Raw genomic sequence first — 13,656 nt, forward strand, 5'->3', positions numbered from 1 at the left:
TCCCACTAAGTCTTATTCTGGAAAGAGGATATGCATTGAGATGATGGAATCTGCATGATGGTTGCTTGTTTGCACCCCGAATTGTTTTAAACAAGCCACAATAAGCTGTAAGAAATACTGCTTCCTAGCCAGAAAGTGTGGGGTGTGAGGGAATGATGTTCTTCTTTCTCCCAGCTCTTAGTGCCACTTCTGTGCCTGTTGGGCATTGTGCCAGCTCTGAGGATGCAAACATGCTTTTAGGATCTAATGATTGAAACACAGCATCTTAAGGTCACACGACAATGGCAGACCACGGCACAAACACCACAGCATTTTTGGTTTGTTTTTTTTTTTTTTTTTCTCTCAGAAAGACCAGAAGTGATGAAAGAAGGGCAGGTAACACGCAGGGCCATGAACAGAGTACCAGTCATCACTCTTACATTCCAAAGGAAACCTACACCATGCTGCTTAAATCTGGCCCTGTGTTATTGTTACTGACAAGCTTAATCCACTGCAAAGACTCATTTGGCTAGAGAGAAAAGACAAAGGGAGGGGGGAAAAACCACAGTGGAATTAGTAATTACATTCAAAGAAATCCAGGTCCAAACCTATGTCAAGGAAGAGGCTCTGCCAGTATCGATGTCAGCTTAATTTAAGTTACACTTTTCCTTTGGAGGACAGATTGCAAATATTTGAAAATGAAAAAAAATTATCCTGGAAGCTAAAGATTTTTTATGCAGCAGCACAGGGAACTCTCTGACCCTATAACCCATCAAGCAGTCTTCCTTGAGTAATGTGTGCACCAGGAACTGCTGTTAGCGACAAAGAGCTTGGGTATCAGTTTGGCATAAGCACAGCTGGCAGTGACTACAAACTTACCTATTCTTCTCAATCTCAGTATCTGAAAACACTGAGTCTGCACCTCCTCCACCATTACAAACCTCCACACCACCACCATCCTCATCATCAAAGTCAGAGGTGTTCAGGAAATCAAAGCTTTCTAAAGCACTTTCAACTGTTAGACTTAAACTGGAGGACCTGCTTCGGCTTACTGCTGGCTTGCACTGCAAAGGCAGAATGAACCAATGAAAACCCCAGATATTAGCTACTACTCAAAGAAAAGGAAAAAAAAAAAGGATAAAGCTTAAAACTTTCAAATTCTTCATTTTTATTTTAAAAACTTCTTTTTATTGGATGTTTCATTTCAAACCTTCATATTCATAGCATATACAATCAAAGCCTGAGAAGTGGAAAACCTTCCCTTCCTCCTCCCATCCCCATCCTACCCACTTTGTTCCCCAAAGGAAAACCCTCAAAGGCAAAATTTCATGTGTTTTGTAGAAATGAGGAGTACGTCTTGAATCCAAGTGACACAGCTTTTGGCATCCTCCAAAAGGAGAGATGGCAATTAACACACTGGAAGTTGGAAGCAGAAGGCACATTCCATAATTACTTTTCTAGTTATATGTATCCAATGGCACTATCAGATTTATTCCAGATGTAATTCCAACTGAGCTTAGCCAGGGATGAATTTGGTGCCATATCTGCAGATTTAATCATGGAATGAGAGGATTTTTGTGGCCTTTGAAGCCAGGTGGCTTATCAAGGAAAAGGCAATCACGTGTTGGATTCCTAGGTGACAGAGAAAGTCAGTACAATAACTCAGGAATTAACAGTGCTGGAGAGGGGAGAAGCCATGGCATCTCACTGCTGGGAAGAAGTGTGATGTAAGCCTTGCTGCTGCTGTAGAAAGTATCAAAGGCCTTGGCCCCATGTGGCGATTCATCCAGACTTGCCCACAGAGCTGCTTCCAAGGATCGCCTTGCAGGATTGAATGTAACTTGAGGGATCAACTCCATCAGTTTGTGCAATGACTTCACTATGTGACCAGAAACCGCCAAGAGCCATCACTACCATTCCACAAACCACATCTTCCAGGCCCCGGCAGACGCCAGAACTTTGTCCTGGCTTATAGAAAGAAATGCATTGGCCTCTGAGTTCCGACTTGGCACCATACCCTCTAGAACTGAGGAGGCATAGAGTTTTGTGTGCAATTCATTAATGCTATAATGGTCATACATTAGCACTTAGGATGCTTGACACCTTAAGTTGTTCGTGTAGTCAGTAGCTGATCAAGCACACTTCCCATCACGTCTGTGGCACAACAGATGGGTGCTGTATCCCACTTCCTCAGCAGCACCGATGATTTTAGCTACCATTTCTTTCAGGGCTGCTAGTGCAGCTTCTTCAGGCAAAAGCAAACAGCAAGATGTGGGCTTCTCCTTTTGTCTGATCATCTGATACAGCCAAGTGAGATTTCTTCAGCCATAGCTGGATTCCAACTCAACCTTTGTGCATGGGTAGCCCAGCAGGGCTGCTGGTGATGCCGAGCGTTGGTCTGCAAGCTGATCAATAGGCAGCACACGGACATAAAGCAGATCTGGAAAAGGCATCCTTCTCCAGTGTGTAGGAGTCCCACATGCACACATCCATTCTCTCTCTTCCCCTGCATCCCATGTCTGTGCCTTTTAATTTCTGATAAAAGGAGTGTAAATAAACAGTCTCCATTGTCCCTCTGATTTTTGGATAGTTGACCTCTTTGTACAAGCTGCAGAGCAGCCAAGAAGTTAAAAAATGATAGCAATTGTAGCTTTGCCTGCTCAAACATCCTTGGGAAATAATGCAAGAAACAGGGGCTGCAGGCTGTCAAAAAAGCGTTTAATTTGGGAAAGTACCATGCAGCTGCAAACACCAATGGAAACAAAGATGTTAACAATGTTTCTTTGTAAAAAGATAATGCTGAAGAAAAAATGCTTCTCTCCTTCCTCGTCAGCTATGTTTTTAAATGATGAGGCTTAAATGATTAGCAGACCAACTTGCATATGAATATGAAGCATTTGAAATGATTATTGCCCATATAATACTCTTTGCACAGTAATGCGTCATGAGTTATTATTCATGGAGGAGATATGAGTCACAGTGATCGGCAGTAAACTTATTAAAAACACACATGCAAAACTCTTTTCTTATTTCTATAATACTTCTCAACATGTTACCTCCATCCTGGTTTAATGACAGAATGTTTCTTATTTTAAAAATGGATGGGGAAAAAGAAAAAGTCTTGGGAAAAGCCTAAGTAACGTGAGGATGGCAACCTTCAGTGAGACTTGTGCTTCCAAATCTCTGGCAATTTAGAAAATTCAGCTTCTATGGCTACAAGGCCTGATCCTCAGCTGGTGTTAATTTTGCATAGCTCCATGGAGTTCATGTAGGCTAAAGTACACCCACTGAGGGTTTGACTCATAGATTTTAAAAACAGAAGGTTGGGTATAATCTGGTCTTCACTATGGCACAAGCAATGGGTTCACAAGTGGTTTCTTCACAGAAGATTATAATGTAATTACCCCTCTGCCACTGCACCTTTTCTCTTTCCCCCAGGTTTCCAGTAGATTAAAAGATCCATTGCTTGAGGATACAAGGCTATAGAAAGCAGGTTGCAGACAAGTTTAAAAATGCAACACTGTGACATTATGCTCCAAGCAGGAGCAAATCTACTGCAACTAAGGAATTTTACTGATCTCCAAAAAGCCTACTCTGATGTTTGTGAGGCAGGGGAGGAGATTCTACCTGCTCAGATTTTCTTTACAGTAGTATTTTCCAAAAACGTACTCACTTTTAGGATGTCATCTAGACGCATCACTTCTTGGTCCAGGTCCTGAAACTCTTTATACTGCTCTTTATGTGGCTCAAGAGCTAAGAGAAGCCCTTGTAAGGCTTCTTCAATGCTTCCATCGAGATAAGACTTATATCCTTCTGATTCCCCACTAATGGATCCCTCACATGGCAGCTTCTCTGGGGTCACGGGTGCCTCAGCCGACGTCAGCCTTTTCACCAGCTGCTTTGTGATGTTGCCCTCGTAGGTATCCAGCTCCACAGGCTTAAGCTCCGAACCTTCATCCGTGTCCTGCAGCAGAGACACTGGGACGCTTGTCTCTATAAAGACACGATCGCTCCCAGCGTCGGAGTTGTTTTGGCAAACGTCAGGAGCTGCCCTTGGGGTGACCTTGTTTTCAACCGCTGCTCCCTCTCCCTGGGACGGCAGGTCCTTGGGCTCAGCAACAGAGTCTCTGCGGGAGTCGCTGCTGCTGCTGCAGTTCAGGCTTGAGCTCCTGGAGGACGTGAGGGCTCGGTGCTGGGTAGGGGTGGCAGTGATGTCAGGGCTGGAGTTGACGTGAGCAGAAGAGGACTCTGCTGCGTTGGCTGGGGGCACACGGTCTTCGTAAGGCAGGTCGCCGAAAGTGAAAGAGAGAGGCCGCTTCTCGGTGGTGGCAGTCCCGTTCTCAAAGACGTCATCTGGCAAATTCGACTGAAAAGGTAACGAAGAGAGAAAATGTTTTTCATGTAGCCGTGGAAAGAAAAACAACACTGTTTTTTGTTTCCTGTGCCCAGGAAACAAAAATGCAAGTAGAAAGATTAGAGAAGCATTCAAGACTTGAGATATGGGAAAAATATTTCAAATCCAATTTCTGCTTTCATCTGGCATGGGTCCTGATTTCAGCAGGAAAACTGCTGGAAAACCCAAGCTCAGCATCTCTCTGTTAAGCAGAGAGCTCTAGGAACTGAGTCCCAGAACAGAGACCCAAATTCTGCTCGTCCTACCAGGTTTCCTCAGACAGCTTTTCCACTGTACTGCTCCAGTTCCTGTGACATGTGTCTTTTTCATGGGGCTGTACTTAAGCCACCTTGGCTGTATTTTCATATCCATTATAGTTTTCTGTTGTATTTATTTTCTGACTTCTAAAATAGCAATCTCTAAAATTTAACACAGTTCACTCCAAAAGTTTCATGGGATTTTGAAAGTGATATTACTATGCTATTTCTTTTCTGTTGAAAGTATGTTCTGTATATGGCGTGGGTATCTCTTATAATTGTTGAACATGAGTTACATAGGAGTCCTGTTGAACATGCGTTTCTGCTGAAATGAAACAGAAGAATTTGTGGTGGTGGTGTATTGACCAGTACATTGATCATTTAGGAAGGAAAACAGTGTATACAGACCCCAAAAAGATCACAGCATATCTATCTATCTATCTATCTATCTATCTATCTATCTATCTATCTATCTATCTATCTATCTATCTATCTGTATGTTCATCTCTCTGACTGGCCTATGGGGAAAAATCACTATAGGAGTCACAACCTGCCTGTCTGACCTACAAATCTCACTTTGTTAAGTGACCAACTCATAGAATTGCACAGCACAGATGAAAGGCAACTACTATTTTGCTGACAATTTGCTGGAAAGAACTGTAGGCATTCACATGTTGGTATGGTGCATAAGATTAAAATGTCCAAAACCTGCATTTTTTTTTTTCCCCAGCACTATTAGCAGCTTTTTTTCCCTAAACATAATTATACTGAAAGGTTAATTTCTTCTTTTCCCTGATGGGGGTATGCTTTTAGCATCTGAAAGTCATGTTACTAGGTGAATGTATAACACCAATCAGTGTAGCAGGCCATTTTTAAGTATCATGCTGACTTGTATTCCTGCCCTGCTCTCTGCCCACAGATAGTTGGCTTCTGATCATTATCCCTGCAGAAACCAAAAGGAACTTTGATTTAATGTGAGCAGCATGGGCTCTCACAGTCATGTTCTCTCCTCTAATCAGTCAGCAAAATGAGTGAGTTGCAACAGAGAACAACACAAGAAGCATGCGTGGGAACGGAGGTGCCACACAGGGACCAAAAACACCCTTCACCAAACCAAATCCAGGACTCACATATAGCTCTAGCCTTGCTTTTGGGCTTAGCCTGAGCGATGGCAGGTCACTAAAAGAGCGACTGCGACGAAGCTTGTCAAAGAAAGTGTCTTGCAGAGCATCTAAGATTGTCAACTTTGGCCTGTCTTGAAGGGGATGCAGCCATTTCTTCAACAGTTAAAGCAAACAGGGTGTGAGGGAGGGCAAGTTAAAGGAATGTTTTGTAGCAGAGTACTAAATTACAGGCATGGGATGCAGCACTTCTTAAATTCATATCTGTACAGATGGCCTATTCAGCTTAATACACAGTCCTGATTAAGCATTCAGAATTTGATTCATGCAAAATGTAAGAGCACCCTGTCAATATCTTTGGTACAGGGGCAAAATTGACCATGGGATGCATTAAAAATACTAGTTCTAGAACGGTTGCTACAGTTACAAAATCAACACACATTTCAGAAAGATTATTCAAGTGTTATAGCAGTCAGGCAAGAAGAATAGGTACGCAATAACTGGCCACTTAGTTTCAAAGATGCCAGGATCATAGTCACATTTTAGGATTAGCAGCTAGGAATGCACTTGCTTTGTAAGTATTTGTATGGGTAACCTGCTGAAATCAGGGGAAAAAAGCTTAGACATGTAAAGCAATGCAGCATTTGCAGTGTTTGAACTGCTCTAGGGCTTCTCATTACGTAAACATGAAGGCAAACAGAGCTTACAAAGAATGAGTGGTCCTTGAAGGTTGGCGTTTCTGGAGTGCCTTGGCTGTACATGGACATTCTCCTCTGGAGAGCAGATGCCTTGCTCACATTTCCTGTGGACGGGGTCAAATCTTCAACATCAAAGGGACTACAGGCACACAAGCAGCAAAAAAAAAAAAAAAGAAGGTTGTTAGGCTCAGTGAGAAGGAATTTCAGGTCCATGGAAAGGATTTTTGAAAAGGTTGTTTATTAGCACATCAAAACTTGGAGGTGGCAAATTTTTTAGGAGAAGTGTTTAAAAGAAAATGTCGTTAATTAGACACCAGGCTCAGAAGCGTGGTTTTCAGTTCTGATAAAAGTATTCTGCTCTCAGAAATCGTTTATGTAGTGTAGTCTGATGCTATTCTTCTCACATGGAAAGTATTCTCAGATTTGAGCTGACAAGTGTCACACATACTAATGAAAAACTTGCTCTACTATTAATAGAGCTCGTTGCCTTATAAAGGAAATCAGTAGCTGTTTTTGCTGGCTTTATGTTTATTGCATTACAAGAAACGGCATACATGACTGTAAAAGCCAAAAGCATCAATGCTCCTTGAAGAATGACAGTTATCGATTTTGTTAAAGTGCCATGAGAATTGTGTTTGGATCCTAACACCATCAGCTCATCTATGTTGACCAACACAGACAGAATGATAGAATCATTTTAGTTAGAAAAAACACTTAAGATCGTCGAGTCCAACCATAAATCTAACACTAAATCATCTCCCTAAGCACCATGTCTACAATGGACAATGCTGGTTTTCCCACCACCTTCATGGCATATGAATCCCTTTTAAGCCAGTTTTTAAAGATGGCCCAGCTTCTGCACTTGGCTATGCTAGTGTAAATCCAGAGCAACCTCACAGAACTTTACACTAATATTAAAAAATTCTAATGAATATATGAGGACTCAGTTATGCCGCTTTCTTGAGCTTGGAGAAGTATACATTTCAGGCAATTCTATGATCTCTCATCCCTATCTGTTCCACAGGCATCATGGTGTCAGTACTCACCACTTGTACTGTAACAGCTAAACCTAGCCACAGACCCATGTGCCACAGGTAACCTGTGGCTGACCATGAACTAATTCTCATCTCCCAAATGTGGGCCACAATTCCTTCCCCATTGGCCTCAGCAGGGAGCAAAAACTAGAGAAGAGACCACATGGATGTTTTCTCTTTAGTTTAATTTTTACAACTGCTTGACTCAGTGACCAACCAGACAGCTCTACTTACTACCAGGTGATTTCAAGATTCAGCTTTATTGTGCCAAGGTCGTTAATGTCTACTGCAACCACCTGAGGCCGAGCTGCAAACAGGTCTTTTGTTTCACAGGTAACACTTCCCACAAGGATATGAGTAGCAAGTCCTTTAACTTCTGTGACCTGCAAGAGACAAGAACAAGACACATAGGACCACACAAGGCATTGCAATCTTTAATTACAAAGCAATGGTTTTGATTTTCTGACCTGGACCCCTTGCTAAAAGGCTTCCAAAATAGGGCTATGTTCATTGCATTTTCATCACTTAGGGGAAAAATCAGATTTATTTTTTGAAATAAATATATAGTTACATATGATCATGCTTCTGTATTTTCTTTATGTTTCTATGAGTGTCAGAAGAGAACAACCATGCTGGCTCAGACCAAGGGGATGTCTGGCCTTGGTATTTAGTCTTTTGCAGTGACCATAAGCAGAGCCCAAGGGGAGAGTAAGAAGAGGGAGAGCATATTGGATGTTTTCCCATCTAATACTCTCTCAGTAACTGACAATTTTCATGGCAGGCAAGGTCCTGATGTAACTGGACTACTTAGTAATTCCCAGGGGAGCTCGCTTTCATGTGTTTGTCTCCTGTAATTCTGAAGCCATGTAATTGTTTGCATCTATGATGGTCTTTGGTGAGGACTTCCATGGATTTATTGGCGAGGAACGATCTCGGTATGCTTTTGTAGTAGGAGCAGAGTAAAGCACTATTGACACTTACACATATATCTGTCTGAAAATTTAGAGGGACAGTTATATATGCAGCTCCAATACACAAAGAAAGCTTTGGCTACTTGCTTGAAAGTTATGTGAAAGTCTTTGGAGAGAGTCCAAAAGGGATGAGAATATGTACATTAGCCTTAATAGTACTGGGACTCTCATTTGTAGCTCTTGTGTACTGTAAGAAAGAATTCCCTCCTAAACTTCCCTCTAAAAATTGTGGTGTTAGATTAGGGAGAGTGAGTCATCTTGTGTCACAACTTGGCTGACTATGAAAACCTACTGTCTCGCATATTTGGGATTATTTTGTTGGTGGTTTTGTAATTGCTTGCATTTTTTTCATGAAGGTTTTGTAGTCTCTAAGTGGGACATTTCACATGAGACTTTCAAGACACTCCCCTGTTTAAGCTGCCTAAGCAGGGACACCTGGCTTAATTATTAGCAGCAATTTCTAGACAGGGGTCAGGGAATGGATATCTCTGGGCTGGAGCTTTGTTGGAAGGAAAGCACATGGGTGCATGGACCTTCAGCCAGCAGAAAACTGTGTGGGGAAGCCTGGAGTAATGAGGGGATGAAGCAGTGGTGGAAAGACTCTGGTCTGGGAGGAAAAATCACTGCTGACTGCTAGGAGTTACAGAGGTTGTTCTTTCCCTGGGGAATGAGGCACAGAGCCAGAAGAAAGCAGAAGCTTGCAGGCATTAAGAAATTTTGGGAACTGCTGTGCTTTAGGAAGCTGCCAAAAAGTCTGAGAGATTTTTCTACAGGCCCCCATCTCACTGTGAGCGGAAACCTCACAGCACTGCTACCTCATACTGTAGCGCTGCTGTTCTGCACAGGACGGTGGGACTGGACCTCAGGGCTGTTCCAGCTTATGCCCAAATGGCCCCTACATGTGTTCAAATGAGAGACCTGTCTATTTCTCCAGAACAGCAGATGCTGCTCTCTTATCTGAGCAGTATTAAATAAACTCAGCAGCAGTGGGAGTTTCTGGGTTTGGGTTTTGTGTTGCTGTTGTTTCCCTGAATGCTGTTAGCAAAAGAAGTTCATAATGTCCCCTTGCTTTGGTGCAAATAATCTGAGTTGCTGGAGAGAGATGTGAAGCAAGGCCTGTGTTAGTATGGCTATGACACCAGTCTAGGCAGATTTAGGACAACCTCTCCCACAGGACTGCCCAACTGATTACAGTCTTGTAGCATCTAGATTGGACAATACTAATAGCACTTCAGTAGGTGTGTTGGAAATACTAATGATGGCTCATTTCCAAAGACTTTAATGATGATCTGCTGTGTTTTTGCTGATGGCACACAAGAAGGTAGGTTCTTGAGTCCTGCCTCGCTTGCATGCATACCTTAATGGAGATCAGTCCAACAATGAGAGGGAGGAAAACCATTTCTTCTCCATCCCAGCTTTGCTTGCCGTTCACTTCTATCTTGCCTTTCAGTTTCCATCGCTGGCGACCATAACGCATGAAAATCTGGAAAAGAAAAATCCTCTTATTTTCTTGAGAAATCTGGTCCCTTGATGCTCAAACACCAGAAACAGAACAGGGGAAAGGGTCTGAAATAGGTTGGAAGAGTTAGTGGCACAGGTGCTGCCAATCTGCTTCCCATCGAGCCAGAAGGAGAAGGTCTGTCCTGCAGAACTTCTGCCTCTCAGTTCTCCTAATGACTCCTTTGGGCAAGGCACCCCTCACCCCAACTTTCACCATCATGTAATAGATGACTAATAACAAAGAAGCTGCAGGAATTTTAACTGTCTTTACATGGAAAGCAGCAGTGGGGTGAGCAGAAGATTTGTGAGGGGAAGGATGAAAGTCCCTGTGGCCTTTCTACACCTACAGCTTCTGCACATTTCCTGCAGGGTTAGCTCAGTTCTGCATAAAGCTGGAGGCTTTCATTTTAATCCATCCCCAATTAACCTGCTCTTGATGTACTCCACTGGAATGCTGCAGTGACTGGAGATCCTGATGTTGCTTCAGAGCAGGTAACATCTGGGTCTCAAGAAATGATTCTTCTATGTCTTTCTGCTATTCTGCTTTATGATGAAGTCTAAGTATGCAGTAAAGGATGCTTGCAAAGACTTGTCCTATTTGCTCTGTGTGCATGGGATGGGGCATACACTTTTTTTCCAGGGAAATAAGAAACATTTATCATGAATAAGACAGTGAGAAGGAGACACTTAAATGATAAGCAGGTTTTGATTTTTTTTTTTAACTTTTTTTTTTTTTTACTTGTTTGTTTTAATAGAAATTTTTAGAATTAAAAAAAATATATAAAAGCTTGTAGTCCTTTGAATAGCCATCGTCCAGTGCTCTGAATGTAATTTTCAGGTCTTCTGACAGATGCCCTGACATAGGCAGACATATAAAGAACTACAAGGTTTTTCAGAGCATATACAGGGACAATAATAGCTGTTTCTTGGGGTGCTGATGTGAAAAGGCTTTATTCATTGTGATGTAAAAAGCAGCAGAAACCTGCCTTCCTTTTGATTTTTTTCTCTATTAAACAAACTATAAACCAACCCAGACATACCTCATATTGATCTCCGGGGCAGAGCCGAGCGAAGCCAGCCAGACCTGAGGAGGAAAGACACGGAGGGGCTGTGGGAGGGTCTGGGTTGCCGAGCACAGGGGTGCCCAGCAGCGGGGTGCAGTGGGGTGCCCTGGGGCAACCACTGCTACCATGCTTGGACAGAAGAAAGCAGCAGCCCCCCAACAGCCACTCCCCAGGACAGGTTTTTAATCCCCATCTTAGTGCTGCCTTAGCACCCTCTAAACCAAGATTGTCCCCGCACCCCACAGTATTAATTTTCTTTCTTTTTCTTTTTTTTTTTCATATAATTCACTGGGTTGTGGTTTCTTACATATCAAAGATTTGCACTTCCACCTTTTTTTTTTTCCTACAACAGCTCAAACTATTCTGTAATAGTTATAGAAAGAGAAGAAACAGCTCCTTGATGTCATCTGTCTTCAGAAACCCAGCTTCGCACCCCTGCTGTTGTGAGGCGTATGTGAGCTGCTGAGTACCATGTAGTGCTTGCTGCTTAACACTAATCAGACCGAGCTATACATTATAACACAGATTCCTTTTTAGCACATCTTAATAGAAACACAACAGGGTAACCTGCTGTTTGGCGTTTCCATGACATTATCATTCCCATACCTGCTCAGTTTCTTTCAATCGTAAATACATCAATAAACATGACTGACGTCTGTAATAAGAGATTTATCCTCTTTCCCCAGAGGAGGAAAACTAGTGTAGCAGAGCACTTGTGGTATATGTTTGCTTTTTTTAGTTCGTTGTTTGGTTGTGGGGGTTTTGTTTTGATTCGGTTTTTGTTGTTGTTGTGTGTAGTTAGTTATTTTGTTTTGGTTTATTTTTGTTTTAAGGTAGGACAAGATGGTGGTATTTTTGTGTTGGCGCTGTACATATGAAATGGAAAGTTTCGCGGGGCTTGTGACCATCCTGAAATCCCAGGGAAGTTACCATTCCTCTCCTGGCTTTGTGACCTGCTCTTCTACAGGACACAACTGGTTGTTTATCACTAACCTAATCCTCTCTCTCCACAGAGGGAATCTCTCCTTTCTCACAGAGCTCCTCAGTAGGTACCTATGGTACTTGTTCTGGTATAAAAATTTACTTGTAGCAGCTCCCGCAGCACTATGAGCTTGCAGGGCAGGTGTGTCTGTCCTGCACAATCCATTCTCTTAATAGGACTCAGCTTTGCCTGCATAAACCTAGAACTAAGCTTGCAATCCTGCAATGCCCCCCCAAAAACATCCTGAGGACACATATAAAGCCTGTGGCAGAGAAAGGAATGAAAACAAACTTTCTGGGGTCTTTGGGCTTCATTTATCCTAAGATGTCATGACTGAACATATATGAGTGAGTTAAAATCAAGGCAAGTATGAAAAACTAGTGTTGGCCTTATTTACTGGGCTGAATTAGTTCTGTTAGCTGGACTGTAGGAACAGCTAGATCCCTGCATGCAGTCATGGCCTGTCCCTGTGATCTGCTGATCTTCCTCTTCCATTTCGTTGACCAGAAAAGAGTTTTCTTCGCTCATCTTACAGTTTAGCAGAACAGAGAGGCCCTTGCTCAGAGCTCATGTTACCAATTCCTTTCTAATTTATTTACTGTTTATAAATAATTTAAGCTTACTAGCAATTCACTGATGCTTCTCTCTCCCCAGGTATGCTTTTATAATTGAATTTGATCTGTTGGGACATCACTGAAAGTATCTGAGGAAAATAAAAGGCTCTTTCTTTGCTCAGTGGATGGGGTGGAAGGGGAAAAACAGCTTAAAACAACACATGGACCTTGTATGGAGTGGAGGTCTGTGAGCAGTGACTGCCCCAACCAGGCACTGCTTTGGGTTGATGGACATGGAAGGGAGAGGTGAACCTGGAACTGAGCTCCTGCAGCGGTAGGTGATGGTCAGGTCTCCACAGCCTGATGAAGAGGGGGCTAAGATTTCATGGAATAGGTATTTCGAGTGGAAAAAAAACTTTTTGTAACTGAATGGCTCTTGGGGACTAAATGTATGGCAGGAGCCAATGGCTCTGTTGTACCATTTCAAATGTCACACCTTGGTAAAAGCACTGTGCTGGGCTTGTGATGCAGGCTGGGCGGGAGGTGGTTCCTGGGGTGTCATCGTAAGTAATGAGGGACAAAGTCATTACGTGGCTGTGGTAAGGTGGCAGGACACTCATGTCCTTCATTAACGGGGCCACCTGAAATTCAAGCAGCAGGTACACCTCTGCTCATCTGCAGGGTGCTGGCCACATGGACTGGGGTTTCTGGCGCTGGGCTTTGTGTTGCAGACCCCCTGGTGCGTCAGGCCAGAGTATTGCTGTCCTTAAGTGAAATGCCTGAGCATTTTGTCTCCTGGTGTCCTGGCACTTCCAATAGGTATAGGGGCACTTCCGTATATATCATAAGAGGACACGCCAATTCCATACAAGGACTTCTAAATTTCCACATTGGGTTTCCCTGTTTAGTTTCAACAGCTGATTAATCCTGAGCAACAATCAGAGCATGCTGGCAAGTTTACTATTTTGAAAAATGATTTTTATTTTTTAGATAACAGTCATAAAATCACAGTATGGATCCCCTTCTTCCAGACAGCACTGTGCAGGTTGGTGTACTTTCAGTGTAAGTGACAGAGGGCACAAAATAAAAATAACTTTCACTGA

General features: G+C 42.8%; 1 protein-coding gene across 3 annotated transcripts in view; it reads right to left on the reverse strand.

Annotated features, from left to right (window-relative positions):
* The window catches only part of RIPOR2 (RHO family interacting cell polarization regulator 2), a 72,384-nt gene that overhangs the window by 13,677 nt on the left and 45,051 nt on the right, over positions 1-13,656 (reverse strand). For 2 of the 3 annotated variants that reach the window (XM_065830944.2, XM_065830945.2), the window contains exons 9-15: positions 10,994-11,037; positions 9,811-9,936; positions 7,717-7,865; positions 6,458-6,587; positions 5,760-5,906; positions 3,653-4,345; positions 859-1,043 (exon numbers count right to left, since the gene is read on the reverse strand). In XM_065830944.2, the coding sequence (XP_065687016.1) occupies positions 859-1,043; positions 3,653-4,345; positions 5,760-5,906; positions 6,458-6,587; positions 7,717-7,865; positions 9,811-9,936; positions 10,994-11,037 (1,474 nt within the window). The remainder of the gene's footprint in view (positions 1-858; positions 1,044-3,652; positions 4,346-5,759; positions 5,907-6,457; positions 6,588-7,716; positions 7,866-9,810; positions 9,937-10,993; positions 11,038-13,656) is intronic. The other variant, XM_065830946.2, reaches the window with a different exon arrangement.

The sequence above is a fragment of the Patagioenas fasciata genome, chromosome 2 (genome assembly GCF_037038585.1).
Source record: "Patagioenas fasciata isolate bPatFas1 chromosome 2, bPatFas1.hap1, whole genome shotgun sequence".
Classification (NCBI taxonomy): Eukaryota; Metazoa; Chordata; class Aves; order Columbiformes; family Columbidae; genus Patagioenas; species Patagioenas fasciata.